Below are 19,763 nucleotides of genomic sequence, written 5' to 3' on the forward strand. Positions count from 1 at the left end.
TCCAAGTTACTTGGCTTAAGAAGTTAAAAACTGAGAGAATATTCTCATCATACCGGCTCAGTCTGACATTTTGCGGGTGGTGCTATTATCTACATCTCTTATTCTTAGGAGGTGAGATAAACAACCTGGTACTGTGGCCGTACGTAGGGAATTTCAGCATGCTGTGGAATGCTAGTCCTAGTGCAGGAGTTTGTCCTGATCTAACACCTCCCAATATCTTAATGTCCTTGAGCATGAAGGCAGTGGCCCTGACATTGTGCGGGACTCAGGCTGTGATTGTGATACCAAATGTATGACCGGTAACCCCAGGCCTAGAGGGAGGCCATTGCCCCTCCACCCTTCAGCCACCTCTTTTCTGCTTTTGGTGGCCATTATCTCTGCTACAATGGTAGGGATTCTTGCCATTTGGGGCTCAGTAAATGATAATGTCATCATTCAAACCCTCAGCCAGTCTTCATTGGGTTTCTCATTTCAGGGTAACTGAGAAGCATGGGAAATCCATTGCTAGGAAGCGTGATGGGAAAGGAACAATGAGGAGAGCGAGGATATGTAATGAAGTGAGATGAGAGGAGGATTAGAACAAGAGAGAGGCTGATATTTGCAGTTGTGATATAGACTTCTGGGCTTTGGTTTGAGAAGCTGGTCAGTTATAAAGGGAATTTATCACTATTTCCTGTTTTGTCATGGAAATTCATATTGTGGAGTCATTGTGTGATTTGAAAGGTTCAAATTCCAGGTTGTGAAACAGCAGTTGCTCAATGTACTTAGTTTCAGTGTGTTGTGCTTACCTGTAAGGCACTGACATTGGAGGTTGAGGTGGGGAGATTTTTATTGTCCTCTCCTGCCGCCCACCATGTCCATTTTGTAGGGAGCATAAGGCATCCCAGATACCCTGGCACAAGCCTCCACATGGATTCTCCTGTATCCAGACACCCTCAAGAATAGGACTAGATGAGAGGAGGCATCCCACAGAGCTTAGGAACCATGTAGATAAGCACTTTGCGGAGGTACATGGTACACACCAGTAGAGCTGGGTGAGAGTGCAAACATGCACACTTTCAAGGTAGGTCATACCTACCTGACCTCATCAGGAACAAGAGTCTTGTTGATGACATGGGAAAGGGCTTCTGGCGAGGATGACGTGAGGACATACATGCACATCACTCATGGAAACCACATTCAATCCTAGTGGGTGCTAGCTACCCTCTTCTGACCTGTCCACACTCTGCTCACTGCACTCTCCAGCCAGTCTTCTGGCCTGGGGAAGCCCACATGCACTTGGGGAAATGCATATTACAGTAACCACACATGTTCCACCTTAGGCATAAAAGCATTATTTATTCTTTTAATTCAGCTGCAGGTAGGATGAGGAGTCTCACTTAAAAAGCAGGGCTTTGGCATGGAAGACTGGGGTTCAATGAACAGGCAAAGCTCCAGAGTCTAAGAGGACCACAGTGACTGAGGACCAGCCTATGAGACTGAAAAGAGCTGAAGCCAATCACCTTGTATGCCGTGTGCTGTGTGATGGAACCAGACAGCTCTGACTGGGAATGACTGGGGAGGTTTGTGTTGGTTAGAGGAAGACAGCCAGTTGGTCCTGGTGTGAAAGGCAAGCAGGGGTGCCTGACTCGTGTCCCTGCCACTTCCTGAATGCAGCCAACATGGGAGGGCTATGCAGACATTGCCACACAACAGTGCATGCCCATCCCTGCCATCCTCACATCACTGCGTCTTTGTCTTCAGGGTCTGCCTGTGCTGTTCCACCAGGGAGCCAATCCACTCTGTGGTCTTCTGCTTGGCTTCCTCCCAACTGAAGAGTGGCTCATAGCCCAGATCTTGTCGAGCTTTCTGGTAGGAGAAGGTGAACACGCTATTGCACAGTGTCACCAAGTGGCGATTGAAGGGGGGTTGATAGTTGTAAATTGGAGCCAGCAGGAAGCTCACTAACTCCAGCAGGAAGGCAAGCCAGTACTGCAGAGACAGAGGCAGGCTGGGTGTGGAATCGAGGCAGAGGCCCCACTTTCGGCTCAGCGTGTAATTGAGGTTGTCATAGCTCTGGTGAGGAGTGTTGTCTGCAATGTAGTAGAACTTTCCCTGGATGTTTGGAGCCTTTTGGAGGTCCCGTAGGACCCTTGAGGCCAGAATGTGAGCCCAGGCTACGTTGCCTACATAGACTGGGTTGACTATGGAGAACCTCCCTGAATTTATTAGAATCTTGTTGTTCTGCAGTGATCTACTTATTGTATTAGCCAGGAATTTGCTTCCTTCCCCATAGATGTACGTGGGCCTCAAAGCACAAGTGTACAAAGTGCCACCATTTTTGAGAGTGTCTCCATTGGCTGCCAACACTGCCTTCTCAGCCAGCTTCTTGCTGTGTGGGTATGGAGCAGACCATGTGCTTTCGCGATGCTCTCCCTCATGGCCATTCCTGACGATTTCCTTGTATGAGTTGGGTCCAGCCACTTCCATTGAGCTGGTGTAGATGAAGAAGGGCACACTGGATCGAACACAGGCTTGCAGCAGCAGCTGGGTACCTGCCGCAGGGAACAAGCTGTCATTGTCTGGAAATCAACCTTAGAACGCCACTATCTATGGTCTGGTGCATTCCCTGTCGCACCTCCCAAGGGAGCATTGGTTGTCAACATCTGCAACACACACCGTTCTCTGTTTCTGGGGCAGACACAGCTAAACTGATCTACAGTGGCATGGGTTCTGTGCAGAGCAGGAATTTGAGATTTGTTTTTCATTTACCTATTGTGTGCATGAGTGTGTGTTAATTTTCTGGTATGATTGAATTTCTGAAAAATGCATGGTAGCCAGTTTACATGTTTCCAATTTAGACATCCAAATATTTTTTATGTTTTATTTCTGCCTTCTTCTGAAGGCCGTGTTGGTCTGAATCCAGGATATCTGGAGGCCACACTGGATTATGGACATTCCTGGCCTCAGTCACCCAAGGACACTGCCTGTTTCCTGTCGTACTCCGCCCACATCATTTCACTGTGCAACATGCATTCTTCAACAAACCTCTACGGATTGTGCTCGCCTCCCTGGCCAGTAAACCCTTGAGCAGCAGGCCTGTCTAGATCTCTGAATTGTGGGCATTCCTGGAGACTGAGCCTTTGTTTCTGTTTGTGTGTGAAGGCTGCTTCTTATTTAGGCTGTGATTCTATTTACCCTTATGTAAACTGTCCTACTACTGATCTTCCAGTAGTCTGTATTGGCCACTCCTATTGAGTCAATGAAGAATTGGGTATCTCTTCTGCCCCCTGCTGTTGATCCCTGTAATGGGAGGATGTTGTGCAGCTGAGTTAGCATGACTGCCTTGAAGGACATCCTGTTGAAGGACCTTTTCTCACATACGAATGTGTGTGTTTACACACAGGGATGTGATTTGGTGCCTTTGACCTTCAACATGTTGGTGCAATCTGATATGTAGAGAGAGTCTCTTTAAAAAATTTTTTTAAAGATATATCCAGTTCAAGAGAAAATTTGGGGTTAGTTTACCTGCAGGGCAGAAAAGTACATAACTATAAAACATAGTCTAACCTGATAGTGCTAATGGGCCTAGAACAGTGACATTCTCATGCTTTCTCTATTTTTTTTTTACATCCCCTATATTTGTAGCTCTGCAGAGAAGGACCCACACACTGAAAATATGTTGTCCATTTTGTGCTCTTTGTAGGTGGGAACAGTGAGGGGTGTAGTTAAGCAGACACTAAAGATGAGCCTTTTTCCTGCAGTGGTCCTGGAGCCTGAAAGAACTTGGTTCCTACAGAGCAGGAGTCAGTGAACAGTCAGTGTAGCACTGAAGCAGGGAGGATGCTGAAGGCATCCAGTGTTTGAAGGCAGTTTTGCACCGTGTAGAGGGATGACATCATCTGGTAGCACCCTGGGTTTTGTGTCTAGAGTTTACTGGATTGGGAAGTCACACTTCAGAGAGAAAGCCCAGGGCTCTGGGAGACAAGGGTCTCATGAGTGTGTCCTTGGAGCCCTGGCTTTGAGTTGCTCAATTCCCCAGTGGCAAGATGAAGAGCTAGTATTATGAACAGTAAGAAGCTTTGATTTTAAAAATGAGGAAGGTGTGTGCTGGAGGGTTCTGTCATGGTGGACTTGGGTGGACTGGCTTTGCTAGGTCTTATGAGTGTAGTCTTTTTAATTTTAGATTTATTTATTTCAAAGGTACAGTGACAGACACACACACACACACACACACACACACACACACACACACACACACAGAATGAATCATCCACTGGTTCATTCTCCAAGTGGCCCTATGGATGGAAGTGGGGTAGGTCACACAGTCAGGAGCCTGAACTCTATCCAGGTCTCCAACATGGTGGCTGTTGGCAGTATGGCAAGTTGGGCCTTAGCTGCTGCCTTCCCGGATGCATTAGCAAGGAGCTGGGCTATAAGCAGAACAGTACGTCCAAAAACTCCTTATGAATTGAGATGTTGGTGTTGTAAGTGGTAGCTTAGCATGCTGAAAACATGTTTGATAGGTGCAGGAACCCCTGGCAGCTTCTCCAAATTCCCCACAGAAGGGCTAACAGAACAACTAACAAAGGATCTACAAGATCTGATTCCTGCCTAGATTAGGCAGGGCATGTGGGCTGGTTGGATGTCAAGTGCTAGTGTTGGATTTTTACTAGTTTTGATTGCAGCAGAAGAGAGAGCCTTTTGCACTCTTAGGTCATGCAGATTTGACCTTACACTCTAGTTTTCCTATTTATATATGGTTGCATGGACACCTCATTTGCCCTCACTCTGGCCTAGTCTGCCCGTCTTAGGCACTGAGGATAAAAGCCCTGAACTCTTTCTCTTGGGAGAAGCAAAGGAATGTGGTGCAGAGTTCAACAGATGTCGAGCATGGGAGATTCTCTTCCTTTCTTACCAATGTCCCTTCCTCACCTGGTTCAGTTATTCCCCAGGTTGCTCTTACCTTTCAGATTGACATCCATGATGACGTCTCTGGGAATGACACCTCTGACATCAATGAGACAGGCAGTGTGGATGACAACGGAGATGCCCTGGCAGGCTGTGACGAGGCACTGCTCATCCAGAATGTCTTCTTCCAGCATGGTCAGCTTGATCTTGTTCTTGAGCTCTGTGTAAACACAAGGCAGGATGTGTGGAAGCTTTCTCAGAAAGTTTCAGGAAGCTTCCTGGTAAAAGGGATATTTCCCTAGATCGTTGAGGATTACTATAGTGGAACTAGGATGCACTGAGGACACATTCTCTGCAAGCACAAGCCAACAGAGACTCAGAAATCTAACAGGTTAGCATTTCTTGGGAACAAGCAAACATCTGTTTCCATTCTTTGTTATTCCACAAAATGAATATGCATCTCTACTTCCAATGCAAAGCTGAATTCCCAATGAAACTGTTAAATATATCTTGACAATATGATGCTGGACTGACTCCCTGCCATTGTCTATACTTACAATGTTAGGATACACTTAAATAACAGAATGATGAACTTGTAACTGTTTATGAAGGACTATACTACTGTAATAATATGGGGGTGGGCTCAGCGTGGGCATGGGGCCTGGAGAGGAGGAGGGTTCTGTCTTGGGTGTGAGCAGGGACCCGCCCTGGTGGCTGGGGTCAGGCAGGAGGGTCGCTGAGTCCCTAGGCCTGAGGGAGTGGGAGTGCCCTGTACTGCCTAGTGGGACGCTGGCCACAGGGTCGCCCTTGGGGAACCCCAGTTTGCTGGCCAGGCTGGGACGGTTGTGGGATTTGGGGAAAGGAGAAGGTGGAGGACAGAAGAGGGGACGCGGGAGTTTCTAAGTGTCTGTTTACCTTCCTTTTCCCCCTCCCACTGTTGGTGGGTTTGATTTTTCATGCCATCTTAGGGACTTGGTGTTTTGTGAACAAGGTCAGAAAAATAAAAACTGATTATTGGAGTAAAAAAAAAAACAAGAATATGGGGGAAATCAGTGGGTAGGGGGAGGACCTTTGGGGATGGAGGAAAGGAAGTCCCAGAATCTACGGAACAGTTTTGCATATATAAAGTTATATATATATATATATATACACACACACACATACATATATATGTGCATTATATATAACATATATAATGCATCATAACAGTATTATATACTGTATATAATCATATATAAAATACATTCATAATATTCATATTATAAATATAAAGGAATATGAGAAGGGAGGTAAGCAAGTCTGCAACACAAGCGTCATTACATAGAAGCATGGGGAATCCATCAAATGGTGAAGGAAACTGGGGTAATTGTGCAGAGTTGGGTGTACGAGGGAAGAATTGGAATTTAACTCTATGTGGAAGAAGAAATTATGTGTAGATTTGGAATTTTAGGAGAGAGGGAGCACAGTTGTGGGCAACAAAGCTAACACTGGCCTCAGGATGTCAAATGGGCTTGCATGGCAGGGTTAGAGAGCCAAGGCTACCTTGAGACCATGCAGAATGTATGTGGAAAGTTAAAATCAGGAGGACCAAAGTAGAGTTCCAGTGGTGGGAGCAGAGAAGAGGAAAGACACCCAATATTTAATTTCAGACCTTCTGTGGACAGGCCCTTGTACTCAGTAGATGTGGCCTAGGGGTGGAGGAGTCATGCTGAGGTCTACCACGCTCATTTAAGGTTGTGGCTGTTGATTACCCTCTTGGTGGTTCAGAAACCGAGCATCAGGGCAGTTGAGACACTGACGGAAGGTCATACTTACAGTGGAAGCTTGAAGCTTAAACTAGCCTCTGTGTCTCCATCCCTGCCCACTTTTACCTGCACCTCACATGTGGGAATCACTGTTTAGAACCAAGAGTTCTGAGTTTGATGCAAGGAACAATGATTTAACTGACACCGATAATGGAGGCAGAGGGACAGGAAGACAATGAACAACTATAGAACATCAAGTTGAGCAACCTAGAAGAAATGATACTTTTCTGGTATATAGACTACCAAAATAGAAGTACAAGATACAGAAAACCTGAACAGATAGGACATAAGTAATGAAATGAGTTAATAATATAAAAGTGTCTTGAGAACAACAACAACAGAACTTGATGGTTTCCTAGGTAAATTCTATGAAACTATTAAGGAACAACTAACACAAATTGTGTAATTATTTCAAGAACATTCCAAGGGATTCTAGCCAGTTCCTTTTACAAACCCAGTATCATGATCCTTTAACTGGACAAGGATACAACAGCAAACCAAATGTGCAGAACAAAATCCCTGAAGAATATAGATACAAAAACTGTTTAAAAAAATACTAGCAAACCATACCCAATAGCACATCAGGGAAGGTGGTTCGCTGTAACAAATAGGATGCGAGGATGGTTCAAATTAGGCAAATCAAACTATGTAAAATACTGTATCAACAGAAAGAAGAACAAAAATTATGTGATCATACCAATAGTTGCTGGAAAGTCACTAGATAAAGTTCAACAAGCATTCATGGCAAAACTCCTGAGCAATCTAGAGAGAACATACTGAACATGAGCAAAGCTACCCATGACTAAACCACAAGCAGTGTCATATCAATAGTCAAGGTTCCAAAAATCTCCTTTAAGATCTGGACTCAGACAAGGATGTGTTCTTTCATTATTATGTATTCAATATAATTCAAAATGTTTTGTCACAGCAAGAGGAAATAAAAAAGAAAGAAAGAAAGAAACAAACAAACAAACATGGAATCAGAATATCCATGTGGCAGATGACATAATTGTAAAAATAGTAAAACCACTAAAAAAGTATCAAACGTGATCAATCAATTCAATAAAAAAGGTTAATAGTATTTTTATATACCAACAATGAACTTAATAACGAATTTGCTGAGGTAGAACTAATAAGAGAAATATTTTTCATTACAGTTAGAAAAATAAATAAATACCTTGGAATAAAATTAGCCAATTGAGTCGTTGCTCTGCTCCTCTTGGAATAAAATTAAATGAGAAAGTGAAAAACCTCCATAACAAAAGCTATGAAATATTAATGAAAGAAAAATTTGAAATACAAAATAGAAGATAGTTTGTGTTTATGGATTAGAAGAATTATTATGAATTTTTTTAAACAGTTTAATTATTGGAGATAGGTTGATTTCCCCCTGTTGTTCATTTCCCAAATGGCCACAGCAATCAGATAGTCAGTTGCAGGTTGAAGCCAGAAGCCAGGTGTTCTATCTGGTCTCCCATGTGAGTGGCAGGGACCCAAGTATTAGGTTATCTTCTGTTGTCTTACTAGGTACATTAACAAGAAATTGAATAGAAAGCATTTGGCTGGGATTTTTTTTTAAAGATTTATTTGTTTTTATTGGAATGGCAAATTTACAGAGAGAAGGAGAGGCAGAGAAAGATCTTCCATCTGCTGCTTCACTCCCCAAGTGGCTGCAATGGCTAGGAACAAGCTGATCCGAAATCAGGAACCAGAAGCCTCCTTCTGGTCTCCCACACAGGTACAGGTTCTCAAGGCTTTGGGCCATCCTCTACTGCTTTCCCAGGCCACAACCAGAGAGCTGTAGGAAAAATGGGGTAGCTGGGACACCAACTGGTACCCATATGGAATCCTGGCACATGCAAGATGAGGATTCAGCTGCTAGGCCACTACACTAGGCCCCTCAGCTGGGATTTTAATCGGCACTCTAATAGGGAGTGCTGGCTTATAAGTGGCAGCTTAGCTCATAGTTCCACAATGTTGGCCCAAGAAGTTGTGCTTTTAAAATATCCATACTCTGCATGGCAATTTACTATCTCAATGCAGTTCTCATCGAAATACCAAAGCCATTTTCCACAGAACTCAAAAAAAAAAGAGAGACATTCTAAAATCCGTTTGAAAGCACAGAAGTCCCTGAATAGCCTACATAATCTTGAATGTAAGAAATAAAGTTGAAGGCATCACAATAGTTGATTTCATAAACATGCAAGGAAATTATTTTAGCCAAAACAGAATATATTGGATCGAAAAAAAGAAACAGATAAGTGAATGGATCAAAACAGAGAACCCAGAAATAAACTTTTGTTTCTATAGTAAACTAATTTTAGAAGAAAGGACAGCTCTTCAATAAGTAGTGCTAGAATAACTGGACAGCCATAAGCAGGACCAAGTAACTTGATATTATGTGTCACCTTCTACAAAAAAATACATTGTAGTGGGTCAAAGACCTAAATAAAAGTTCTGAAACAACTGTGAAAGCACTAGAAGTACTATAGGGGAAATGCTTGAAGACAAGTTTGATTGGCAACTGTTTTTAAAATAAGACCCCAAAAGCGCAGACAACAACAACAAAGCTGGACAAATGGGTCTCTGTCCCAATAAGCAGGAAGCCATCCACAGAGTAAAGACACAACCTACAAAACAGGAGAAAGCATTTTCAAATGCTTCCTCAGATTACTATACAGAAAACACAAGCGATTAAAAAACTCAACAACTGGTTATGAAGTGGGCAGAGGATTTGAACAAACATTCCCTCAAAGAGGAAGTACAAATAGTCTACAACTACATGAAGAACATGTTCAATATCACCAACCATCAGGAAAAGGCAAATAAATGCTGTGATGAGCTGACATTCCCATGAAATTAGAATGCTTATAATCAAAGAGACAAAATATAGAGGATATAGAGAAAGGGGAACACTATCGTTAGAAGGTGTATTACTACAGTCATTATGAAGGATAATATGGATTGTTCCCCAATCTAAAAGTAGATGGACCAAATGACCCAGTGACTCTTCTAGGTAAATAACTGAAGGAAGTGAGACCAGAGTATCAGGGGACAAGTGACAGCTTTAGTTCCTGGGTGTTATGCAGGGAGCTGTGTGTGTACAGTGCAGGGACCTATAGGCAGCCAGGGTCTACCTGTGGGGTAGAGTGGGGAAACAAAGGCTTAAGAAATTGGTTTGGGGCATTGGGGGCACTATGGAGAGACTGAATATAGACTTTGTCAGCAGTCAGCCCTTGAGCCATGTGTCAGGGCTCGAGTGTGAGCCATGTTCCTCAGTAGCCAGTGCAAAGCTCTCTGCCAGTGTGGGCTTGAAGGGCCTCATTGTCCAGATGGGTCATTACCCCTCTACTCTTCCCCAAAGGGCTATTATGTTGAGTTTCTGGTGGTAGAACTGGGTGAGAGGATCATTCTCTAGCAAGGTCCTGTGTTTGTCCCAGGAAGCAATTTGGGAAAGGAATGGTGGTCTGTTCCAGCCACATCTGAAGCCCCGTTGTTGTGGGATGAGGAGCAGGGAAACGGTCAGGAAGAGATGGACAGGGAATCCAGGGAGGCCATTTCTGAGCTATGCATTTCTCACTGTGGATCTGGCTTTGCTCTGTGCACGTGGCCGCATGTTGTTTATTCTCTGCACACATACACAATCTCTCTCTCTCTCTCTCTCTCTCTCTCTCTCACACACACACACACACACACATACACACACTCAACTCTAGCTTTATTTCGTTTTTCCTTCATTGAAGATGCTATGTGAACCACAAAAGCAAAACATAAAGCAAACCCAGAACATTTCTCTGAGGTAGGGACCTGGTGCTAAGACCACAAGGCTGTTGGGGCTTGCAGGTGTTTCTCAGTGAGAGTTGAGGACATGGCAGGGGAGTGAAGTGTGAATTTCTCCATGAGAAGTGTGAACTAGAGGTGGGAGTGCTAGCCTGCACTCCCTCTCTCCAGCTCTAGATCCTGCCATGGTTCTGTCTCCTACACCCACTCCAGGGTCTTTCATACTATGCCTTCTGTGAGTTGCTTAAAGATGACTATGAACATGAGATTAGCCTTGGTGTTGCTACAACTTTCCTAAATTTCCTGACAAGGACTCCCTTCCCATATCCACACAGAGTATACAATGGAGCCCGGCATCCAAGCCTTGAGTCCACTTACTTGAAAATTCCTCCTTCACTTCTGGTTCAAAGACCTTGTCCAGGATCCTGAGCTCCTGAAGCCCCTTCTCCTGGACGAGCAAGTGGACGATCCTCCGACCCAGAAACCCTCCTGCTCCTGTCACGAGGCAGCTCCACTCAGTCATGGCCAATTACAGGTGCAAAAAAAAAAAAAAAAAAAAAAAAAACAGGTGCTGGGAATCAGAAACTCCAGGTAGAAGATCTTGTTATGGTGGGCTCTCCAGAAGGCTGTAAGGAGAGATCAGATGAATACAGGCTTACAGAAGCTCTTTCTAACACTGGAAAAGAAGACCTCCTATTTTGTTCTCCTAGTACACTCGAAACATGGGTCATGTCTGTGGTCTCAGAAATGTGCAACAATGTCATCCACCCAAGAAACAAACAGTCCTATTGCAGACACAAGCTTATATCCTTAAATTCAAATCTTTAACTCTGAGTGCCTGGACACAGCGTCACAGCTGTGAAGGCTCAGGCCTCTTCCCTGCCTCCTTCAGATGCCAACCACAAGCCCCGGTTGTTTTACCTGTGCTTCTGACTGTGTTGCTCTGAACCAGGACTCGTAGCACCTTTCCTTGGTCTTGATGAAGTTGCTTGAGCAGCTAGCAGAACTCTGGTAAACAGTTTTGCAGATTTACTTTGGAGGATTTTACAAACACACAGCAGAAGAGAGGCTTAGATGAAAAGTGTACAGAATTCAGGGCCTTCTGGAAATCCTATGCACTGGGCTATAATGATCTTAAGGAGACTGCTCTACCTGGGTTTATATAGAGACTCTGTTGCACACATGTAATTGAAACAGGGATACAGTGGTAAGATATGATTGGTCTCCAGGTGGATGACTCAATGTGGGGCTGGGTCTGGGTGGGGAAACCTAGCAAGGCCTGTCAGTTTAGATTCTTCAGCATTTCTTCCTTGAGGGCGTGAGGCGGGATCCTTCTGGAATGAGGAGGGTCTTATGCCCTGTAGTACCAGAATGTAGTCAACATTTTTCATGAGCCTGGGGTGGTGCCTAATGGCTAAAGTCTTCACATGGAATGTGCTGGGATCCCATATGAGCGCCGGTTCTAATCCCGGCAGCTCCACTTCCCATCCAGCTCCCTGCTTGCAGCCTGGGAAAGCAGTCGAGGAAGGCCCAAAGCCTTGGGACCCTGCATCCACGTGGGAGACCTGGAGGAAGTTCCTGGCTCCTGGCTTCGGATCAGCGCAGCCCCAGCTGTTGCAGTCACCTTCCACAAACCCTTGTCTCTACTGCGCCAGTGCTGACTTTACAGGATGTTCCCCTTCTCCCCACCCTGAGGATTTTGATAACAGGCTTGCTTGTCTTAGTACTTGGTCAGGAAACTGCTCTCCAGCTGAATGCAGCAGCCCTTTTCATAAACCCTTTAGCCTAGGGGGCACAGCACTTTAAGGAAAACCTACTTGAACACTGCCCTGACATCTTTTGTCTTTGATCCAGGAGGTTTTTTCACCGTCCCAATCTGGCCTCTCTCCTGTGGAGATTGGAACCAAAGGATCTTGTCCCTGTTGCCAAGCTTTATCTTCATTCATACGCCTGTGGTTGTTCCAAGCATTTCAGATCAGATTTCTCATTGTAATCGTTGCCATCTGACTTATAAATTTTCTCCAAACTGGCATAAAAGCAGGCTACTTGTTTGGAGCTTCAATGTTGTACAACCAGTAAGGATTGCTACTTGTCCACCAATCTTTAATGGAGCTGCATTTTAAAAAAGCGGCTTTAATCCTATCAATATCCAGTTCATTCAGTCATTTCTTAATCGGCATTTAAAGGGGCCAGAATGTGGCTCAGTGGCTATGACACAGCCTGGGATGTGCCCCCTCCTCTTCCAATTCAGCTCACTATTAACGTCAGCTTGCTATTATAACCTGGGAAGCAGCAGGTGATAGCTTATGTACTGGGAGACCTTGTCGATTTCCTGATACTCATTTACACATGGCCCTTTTCTGGATTGAGGGGAGTGAACCAGTTAACCAGGTATTTCTCTCTCACTCTCTGCCAACCTTCCTTTCAGATCAATAATAAATAAATTACACGGGAGTTGTCATTAAAGTGAATCATCTAGATTTCTACCCTCTGTGTTGTTCCCTCCCACCCCCGCAACCTTGCCTTAGTTTATGTACTATTCGTATGTGCTTATTTGTAAATAACATTTAAGGATTTTTCGCTGGGCCCAGCTCAATAACTCAGTAGCTAAATCCTTACTTTGCATGTGCTGGGATTCCATGTGGGCACTGGTTCGTGTCCCAGCTGCTCCACTTCTCATCCAGCTCCTTATTTGTGGCCTGGGAAAGCAGTGAAGGATGGCACAAGGTCTTAAGACCCCGCACCCAAGTGGAAGATCCAGAGGAGGCTCTGGCTCCTGGCTTTGGATTGGCTTAGCTCTGGCCATTGCGGCCACTTGGGGAGTGAACCAGTGGACAGAAGATCATTTTCTCTGTGTCTCCTTCTCTCTATAAATTTGCCTTTCCAATAAAAACCAAAATACATAAAAAAAAAGAATTTTCACTTTTCTAGAATGAATTGTTTGAGTCACTCTTTTGCCTTTTGCCCAAGTCTGGCACGGCACTGTCTCATACCCGGTGCAATCTGATGTTTTATTAGCATCAGTGAGACCTATGAGGGGACGATGAGACAGCAAATTTGAGAAGGCCTCTATGACTGTGGCTCGGTGTGAGTTCCTCCTGGTTGACCCTCTGAGCTTGCTCCACAGTGAGCTCTGGGTGCTGCACCAAAACCAACATGAACTTCCACTGTAGCATTTCAAATCTAGGCTTCTGGAGCCAGCGTGTTGCAGAATAAGGTGAAGTTGTTGCTTGCAGTACCTGCAGCCTCCATCAGAGGGCTGAATGAAGTCCCAGCTGCTATACTTCTAATTCCGCTCTCTGCCAATGGGTCTGGGAAAGCAGTGGAAAATGCCCAAGCACTTGTGTTCCTGCCCACTGTTTGGAGATGGCAATGCAGTTCCTGATCCTGTCTTTGACCTGGCTCAGATATGGCTGTTGCAGCGACTCGGCAGAGAGAACAGGTACATGGAGGCTGTCTCTTGCTCACGTTTCTTATTAAAACAAACACATCTTAAGAAACTAAGTTTTTAACTCTAAAATATCCTCGGAATGTTTTGTAGATGTTCCTCGAGATACTGATGACACAGATCTACAAGAATTTGCCCACCCTGTGTCCTGTGGCATTAGTGGTTTGCACTTCTTCCCCCACCGGCTGTGTTTTGGAGATCAAAATCTTAGAGATACTTTCACTTGCCCCTTCAAGGTTTATTCCTTGGGAACAGCTTTAAAAATTGTGAGTTAGGAAAGGAGAGGGTTGAGAGAGAGTAGGACAGAACTCCCATCTGCTCCCATTTACTTCCCAGATGCCCACAACAGCTGTCACTTGGCTGGGCTTAAGACAGGGGCAGGAATTCAATACATCAGACGTGAATTTTAGTAACGGAACTACTGGAAATGTCGGTGATGCATTCCGAGCTCTGTACCTGCAGGCAGCTTGAATCAGGAGTGACGTAGAGACTTGCATCTAAACACTTAGTTCTAGGATGTGATGGCTTCCTGGCTCAGATCCGTGCCTGCCCTCATGGGCAACCTTTGAGGGCAGGTGACAAACGTTCAACAGATTGAAATCAGAATCAGTTTGATTTCAGAATCTGACCCAGAATTCTATCACTTCCATCGTCCTAACACAGACAACAATAATGAGGAAGCTGAGTGTTTTGCTTTGGTCTTTGGGTTTGTCGCTGCTTTCAGGGAACCCGTTCCCTGGTAGGTGGCTTTCCATCTCAGTGCCTTTGGCAACTCTCCATCTTTCATAGCTGGGTGTAGCGTGACTGCTGCTTCACCACAGATGACCACACAGACACCCAGGAGTCAGTTTCTTCATCCCTCACTTTCTGCTTTTTCCCTTCCCAAGTCACACATTTCCACAAGCCAGATCTTTTCTACACAATCCCACTTGAGTGACACCAATTCTGAGATAGGGAAGGAATACCCAACTCAAATTAAGTTCTGCAAGTTTACACTTAGCACACAGGTCACATTTGTAACCTCACAAAGTTCAGGGATTTCTCTCAATCCACCCAGCAAACCAGCTCTTCACAAGCATGAATTGCGCACCTGGAGATAGACCCGCCCCACAGGCTGAAGGATCAGTCCCCAGCAACATTCTCTGCTACAATTATTTTTCTTGTTTGATTCACAGAACTCAAGAAAACACTTGTCAAGTTTGGGGGTGTAGGGGCAAAGGTAAATTTTCCCAGGTCCTCTGAAAGCTCACGCGGAGAAATAACAAAGGTTGAATGAGATAAAAGGATTATTAATGCACAAAAGAAGGATGTCATAGTGTGACAGTGGCGGGGGAGGGGAGGGGTGGAGGGTAGCCTGTGGTTACTTGTTAGTCTAAATGATTCAGAATCATGTACCTCTTCACCTAGAATGCAAGAAGAGAATTATCTAAGCAGGCGATTGTTAGGAGATTGGGAAATGACACTTAGGAAATGACATGAAATGATTCAAGACAAAGTCGATTAGCCCACAAAACAGCAGTTTGTAACTGATTCTCTCTTTGAGATCAAATTAGAGGACACTGGTTTGTGACAAATTCAATCTAGGTGTGTTTACAGTCTTTACTCTTGTATCAATTGACACAGATTCAGTTAGTGAAAATTCAAATAAAACATTTTCTTCACTGAGTGTCCAGAGTTGAAGGAGATCAACTTAAGCTCCATAAATCCTTTAATTTAAACGAATCAGCATGCTAGAATGCCAGGTTCCTGAATCCCTTCACCAATCATCAAAAGAGACACTGCAGGACATTCAAATGAAAAGATGCACAGGAGTGGACAGGGAGATTGTAGGAACTTCTAGAAGCTGTGTGGGAGTTTCATCCACCAGGAGCCTCTACACATCAAGCAATCTGGGAACTCCAAAAACCTTGTCCTTTTATAAAGACTTTGCTGCAAGGCATGAATGGAGCACGGAGAGCTATATCGGCTCTGTGTTAGAAACTGGGGGTGATCCAGAGCTAACAGATTGGCTAAGGAGATTATCTGATTTCATTGCTCAGTACTGAACCTTGAGGGTCTTGGAAAGTTGAGGGGTCTTATGAAAATCAACTAAGAGTTTCTATGGCTTTCCTTTGGAGAAGAGTATTAACCAGGAAAAAGCAAGAAATGCAGAATACACACACACACACACACACACATATATATATATAACATATATAGAAAAATAGAAATATATAGAGAATACATATATACTGTGTGTATATATATACACACACACACACATTTAACATCATATTTCATTTGTTTTCTTCACTTAATTATTGAAAAAACGCTATGCTGCCAGGACCACTAAGAATAGTTGAAAGAAAATGAAAACCTCTCACCTGTTAGGTTGCTCACAAGCCAGAGGAAAGGGACTGAGTGCTGGTCTCGTCCTTCAAGAACTGCAGCTTACATGTGTATTGGCTGCTGGCTCAGCCTCTGATTAGGATGCTACATTGCCATTGGTCAGTCTCACTGTGATAATAAGGCTAGATATAACAGGGAATATGCCAATATTCCAGCACCGCTCCTGGCACTCCAAGATCTGTGGCTTCAGCCTTGTCAATCTTGCGGAAGTCGTCAGGGACATGTGGTAATGGGAAAGTGGAGCAGTCTCCAATCTAATCTAAGAAAAATGTATTCTTCAGTTACGAAACATAATACTATCCTTTGATTCTCATAATATAACTTAATGGTTGCTGACAATAAGGAATAAAACTTTATTACATGAACTACCCTTTTCTGAAAAGTTTTCTTAACTTGTCCCTGCCTGACCTCATGAATCAGGGAGTCTACAGATTCTGGGGAAGTGATTATCAAGACATAGCAAAGGAGTGTAAAAAGCAGCTTGTTCTCTCTCTTTTTTTTAACATTTATTTATTTTTATTGTAAATTCAGATATACAGAGAGGAGGAGGAGGAGAGAGGAAGATCTTCCATCCGATGGTTCACTCCCCAAGTGGCCGCAATGGCTGAAGCTGAGCCAATCTGAAGCCAGGAGCCAGGAGCTTCTTCTGAGTCTCCCACACAGGTGCAGGGTCCCAAAGCTTTGGCCAGTCCTTGACTGCTTTCCCAGGCCACAGGCAGGGAATGTGATGGAAAGCAGGTCGGCCGGGATTAGAACCGGCACCCATATGGAATCCTGGCACTTTCAAGGCGAGGACTTTAACTGCTACTTATCATGCCAGGCCCAGCTTGTTGTCTTTGAAAAGAAACCTTCCAGTTTGTAATTCAAAAAGCCATCCCCCTGTCAGCAGGGCCCTATACATGCTGGCTGTGGTCTTGGAAGGAAGCAGTCCAGGGCTGTGGTGACTATATTTGTCCCCTACCTGATTCTTCTGGCTTGAAGATTCTTCTAGGCAGGTCCCAGGGCCTCTGGGACAACATCATCTTCAGGAATGCAGAAAAGACAACAGCAAGTCAGGCCCCCTGGGCAGCACATTCCAGGTTTCCCTACAGGGAATTCCCAAGCTGAATTGGCTGTCAGAGCAGAGCTTCTACCCACATTCCAGATACAATAAACCATATCTGGACAACTCCAAGTAAGTTCTCGGAATACTTGGGATTTGATTAGTTTAGGTTATAGATTTTCTTAATCTTGAAGAGGTGGATTTTTTTTGTTTGTTTGTTGTTTTGTTTTGTTTTTAGGTTTTGGTGTTTAGTGAGTTGAGAGGAGGCCAAGTACCTGTAATTTTATGAAAGTTCTGCAAGTTATTTCATGGGAAAGCAGGATGGAGCACACTAAGACAGGTTAAGCACCTAGAGGGGATTGACAGTAAGAATGGACCACAGCCAAAGGTCCTGTCCTCTGCCAAGGAGTGTAGGATTGAAGGGCATTAAGAGCTGTATTGTCTGTGCTCCCTGTCTGTTCTTAGGAGAGTGACACACATGGCGGGAGTCCAGGGATGGTCTGGCTCTTGATTCTCCTGGAGTTGCTGACAAATGCTCAATAGGTCTGAGGTTCCTTGTCACAGCTTGTTTTCTCAAAGCCGTGTCTGCTAATTTATCGTACATCCCAGCTGCCTTGGGGATATCCAGGCCACTGTTCCAGTATTCTCTGCATCTGTCTGGTGGCATGTGGCCTCCTGGACCAGAGGGTGAGATACAGAAAGCAGGAACTTTTCAACACCAAGGCGGTAGGGCTGTGCTTGGGCAAGAACACACACCCTCAGGAAAGACTCAGGATAAGCTGATTTTCTATTCAATTGATCTTCAGGCAAGCTGAGTTTGAATGGTGGTAAGTTTGACCTTGGAGAGGATATAAACAAAGGGCTGGAAAAAAATCAGGTCAGACGTTTTTATTGCCAGCATGTTGTAAGCAAATCAGCAAAGCTTCAACAAGGTCCATCTCAAGGTTCCTACTGAGGGAACTGTACTGCCCTCTGGTCTGCAGTTAGCAGATGGAATGTTCATGGACATGCTTCACAGCTGGAGGGTAGCTGACTTGACAGCCACTGCTGAATTTTGTGAAGTTGAAGACCAAGCCCTAAGAAAGTCTTAACCTTTATCATTTCTATAAACTGGAAGGCACAAGTGTGCAATATAGCGAAGCTGATCCAGCAAAGGAATGAACTTGAAGCTCCTGGTTAGATTCAGGGGCTGTATCAGTTTTGGGAGGCCAGGTGGTAGCAGGGCTGCAACCGGAGGACTGCTGAGGGGCACCTAGACATTGCATCAGTGACTGGGAACCTCGAAGGAGGAGGCAGGCTGGTGCTTTGCTTGTAATTGTTTCTCCAGTGACAGATCCTAGGAGAAGAGAAAGGAAAAGGGTTCAAGAACTTCACCTTTCCAGGGACAAGGGACAAGAAGAGGAAAGAGGAACCAGTTCTGCCATCCATGTGAAGGTGTGCTGTGCTAGGGACAGGCAGGGCAGATCTGTGGCAGTAACTGACAGTAGTCCTGACAAGACAGTCATGTTCCTGAGCCTCTGTTTCCTCTATAGTGAATATTGTCTGCATTGGCTCTCTGCAGTCTAATGTTTACTTTTTTTTTCTTTTGTCCAAGAACTTAAAACCGCTTAAGGAACAGTAAAGAATGACAAGAGACTGTATTTAAGTCAATATTAAGTTGTGCAACTGAGGCATCATAAAAGGGAGGAGTTTTATTCTTGTTGAGTTCTTCCTCATCCCCAGGTTTAGTAATTTAGAATCCTGTGAGGCATGTGATGGAATTTCACAGGTGGAGCTCCTTGTGTCCCTTGAATTTGGGGTGGGATAGGAAAACATCTTTTCAGACAAATAAGCTAAACCAACAAATAATCCAACAGAAGTATGTGCTAAAATGAAAATGCACTGCAGAAATATGGGGAGGTCAGAGGACACAAAACCATCTTAATCTGTCCAGTGTTATTGTCACCAGATCTTAAAGATGGGACATAGCCTTCATGGTATATGTAAGGAATAATCAGGTTCAGGAAGGTAGAGAGACTCAGAAGCTTGCTGAGAAACAGAAAGCGAGGATCCAGGATTTCCGCCTTGTTGGTAGCAATAGTCTGGGTCCAAATAGATTTGGTGTCATTTCCTGAAAAAAAAAAAATTGCTGCCAGTGCAATATATTGATGTGTTTCCCCAATGATTTCTTCCAGCAGTTCCACAGTTCAGATTAATCCATTTTGTGTTGATTTTTGTATATGAGAGAAAAAGCACAAAGCTTCTCTATTAAGTATGTGAATATCTGGTTTTCCTACCATCATTTATCAAAAAGTTTATCTGTTTTTTAAGTGCATGTTCTTGCTGCCTTTATTAAAAAAATACCTGTATTGTATTTATGTGTGAGCTTTCTGTTTTGGTATATTTGTCCATACATCTGCTTTTATACCAG

At 44.2% G+C, this 19,763-nt stretch overlaps 1 protein-coding gene across 2 annotated transcripts; it reads right to left on the reverse strand.

Annotated features, from left to right (window-relative positions):
• Nucleotides 1-1,722: 1,722 nt before the first annotated feature.
• Nucleotides 1,723-10,998, reverse strand: LOC121166473 (3 beta-hydroxysteroid dehydrogenase/Delta 5-->4-isomerase-like). Of its 2 annotated transcripts, XM_040995599.1 has the most exons (3): nucleotides 10,854-10,998; nucleotides 4,946-5,110; nucleotides 1,723-2,534 (listed from the first exon to the last, which is right to left on the reverse strand). In XM_040995599.1, the coding sequence occupies exons 1-3, from the start codon at nucleotides 10,996-10,998 to the stop codon at nucleotides 1,723-1,725; spliced, it is 1,122 nt and encodes a 373-aa protein (XP_040851533.1). The 2 variants fall into 2 exon arrangements, with proteins under 2 accessions (XP_040851533.1, XP_040851534.1); XM_040995600.1 differs by lacking the exon at nucleotides 4,946-5,110.
• Nucleotides 10,999-19,763: the final 8,765 nt, after the last annotated feature.

This window comes from Ochotona curzoniae, unplaced genomic scaffold (genome assembly GCF_017591425.1).
Source record: "Ochotona curzoniae isolate NIBS_2020 unplaced genomic scaffold, NIBS_Ocur_1.0 patch142, whole genome shotgun sequence".
NCBI classification, from domain to species: Eukaryota; Metazoa; Chordata; class Mammalia; order Lagomorpha; family Ochotonidae; genus Ochotona; species Ochotona curzoniae.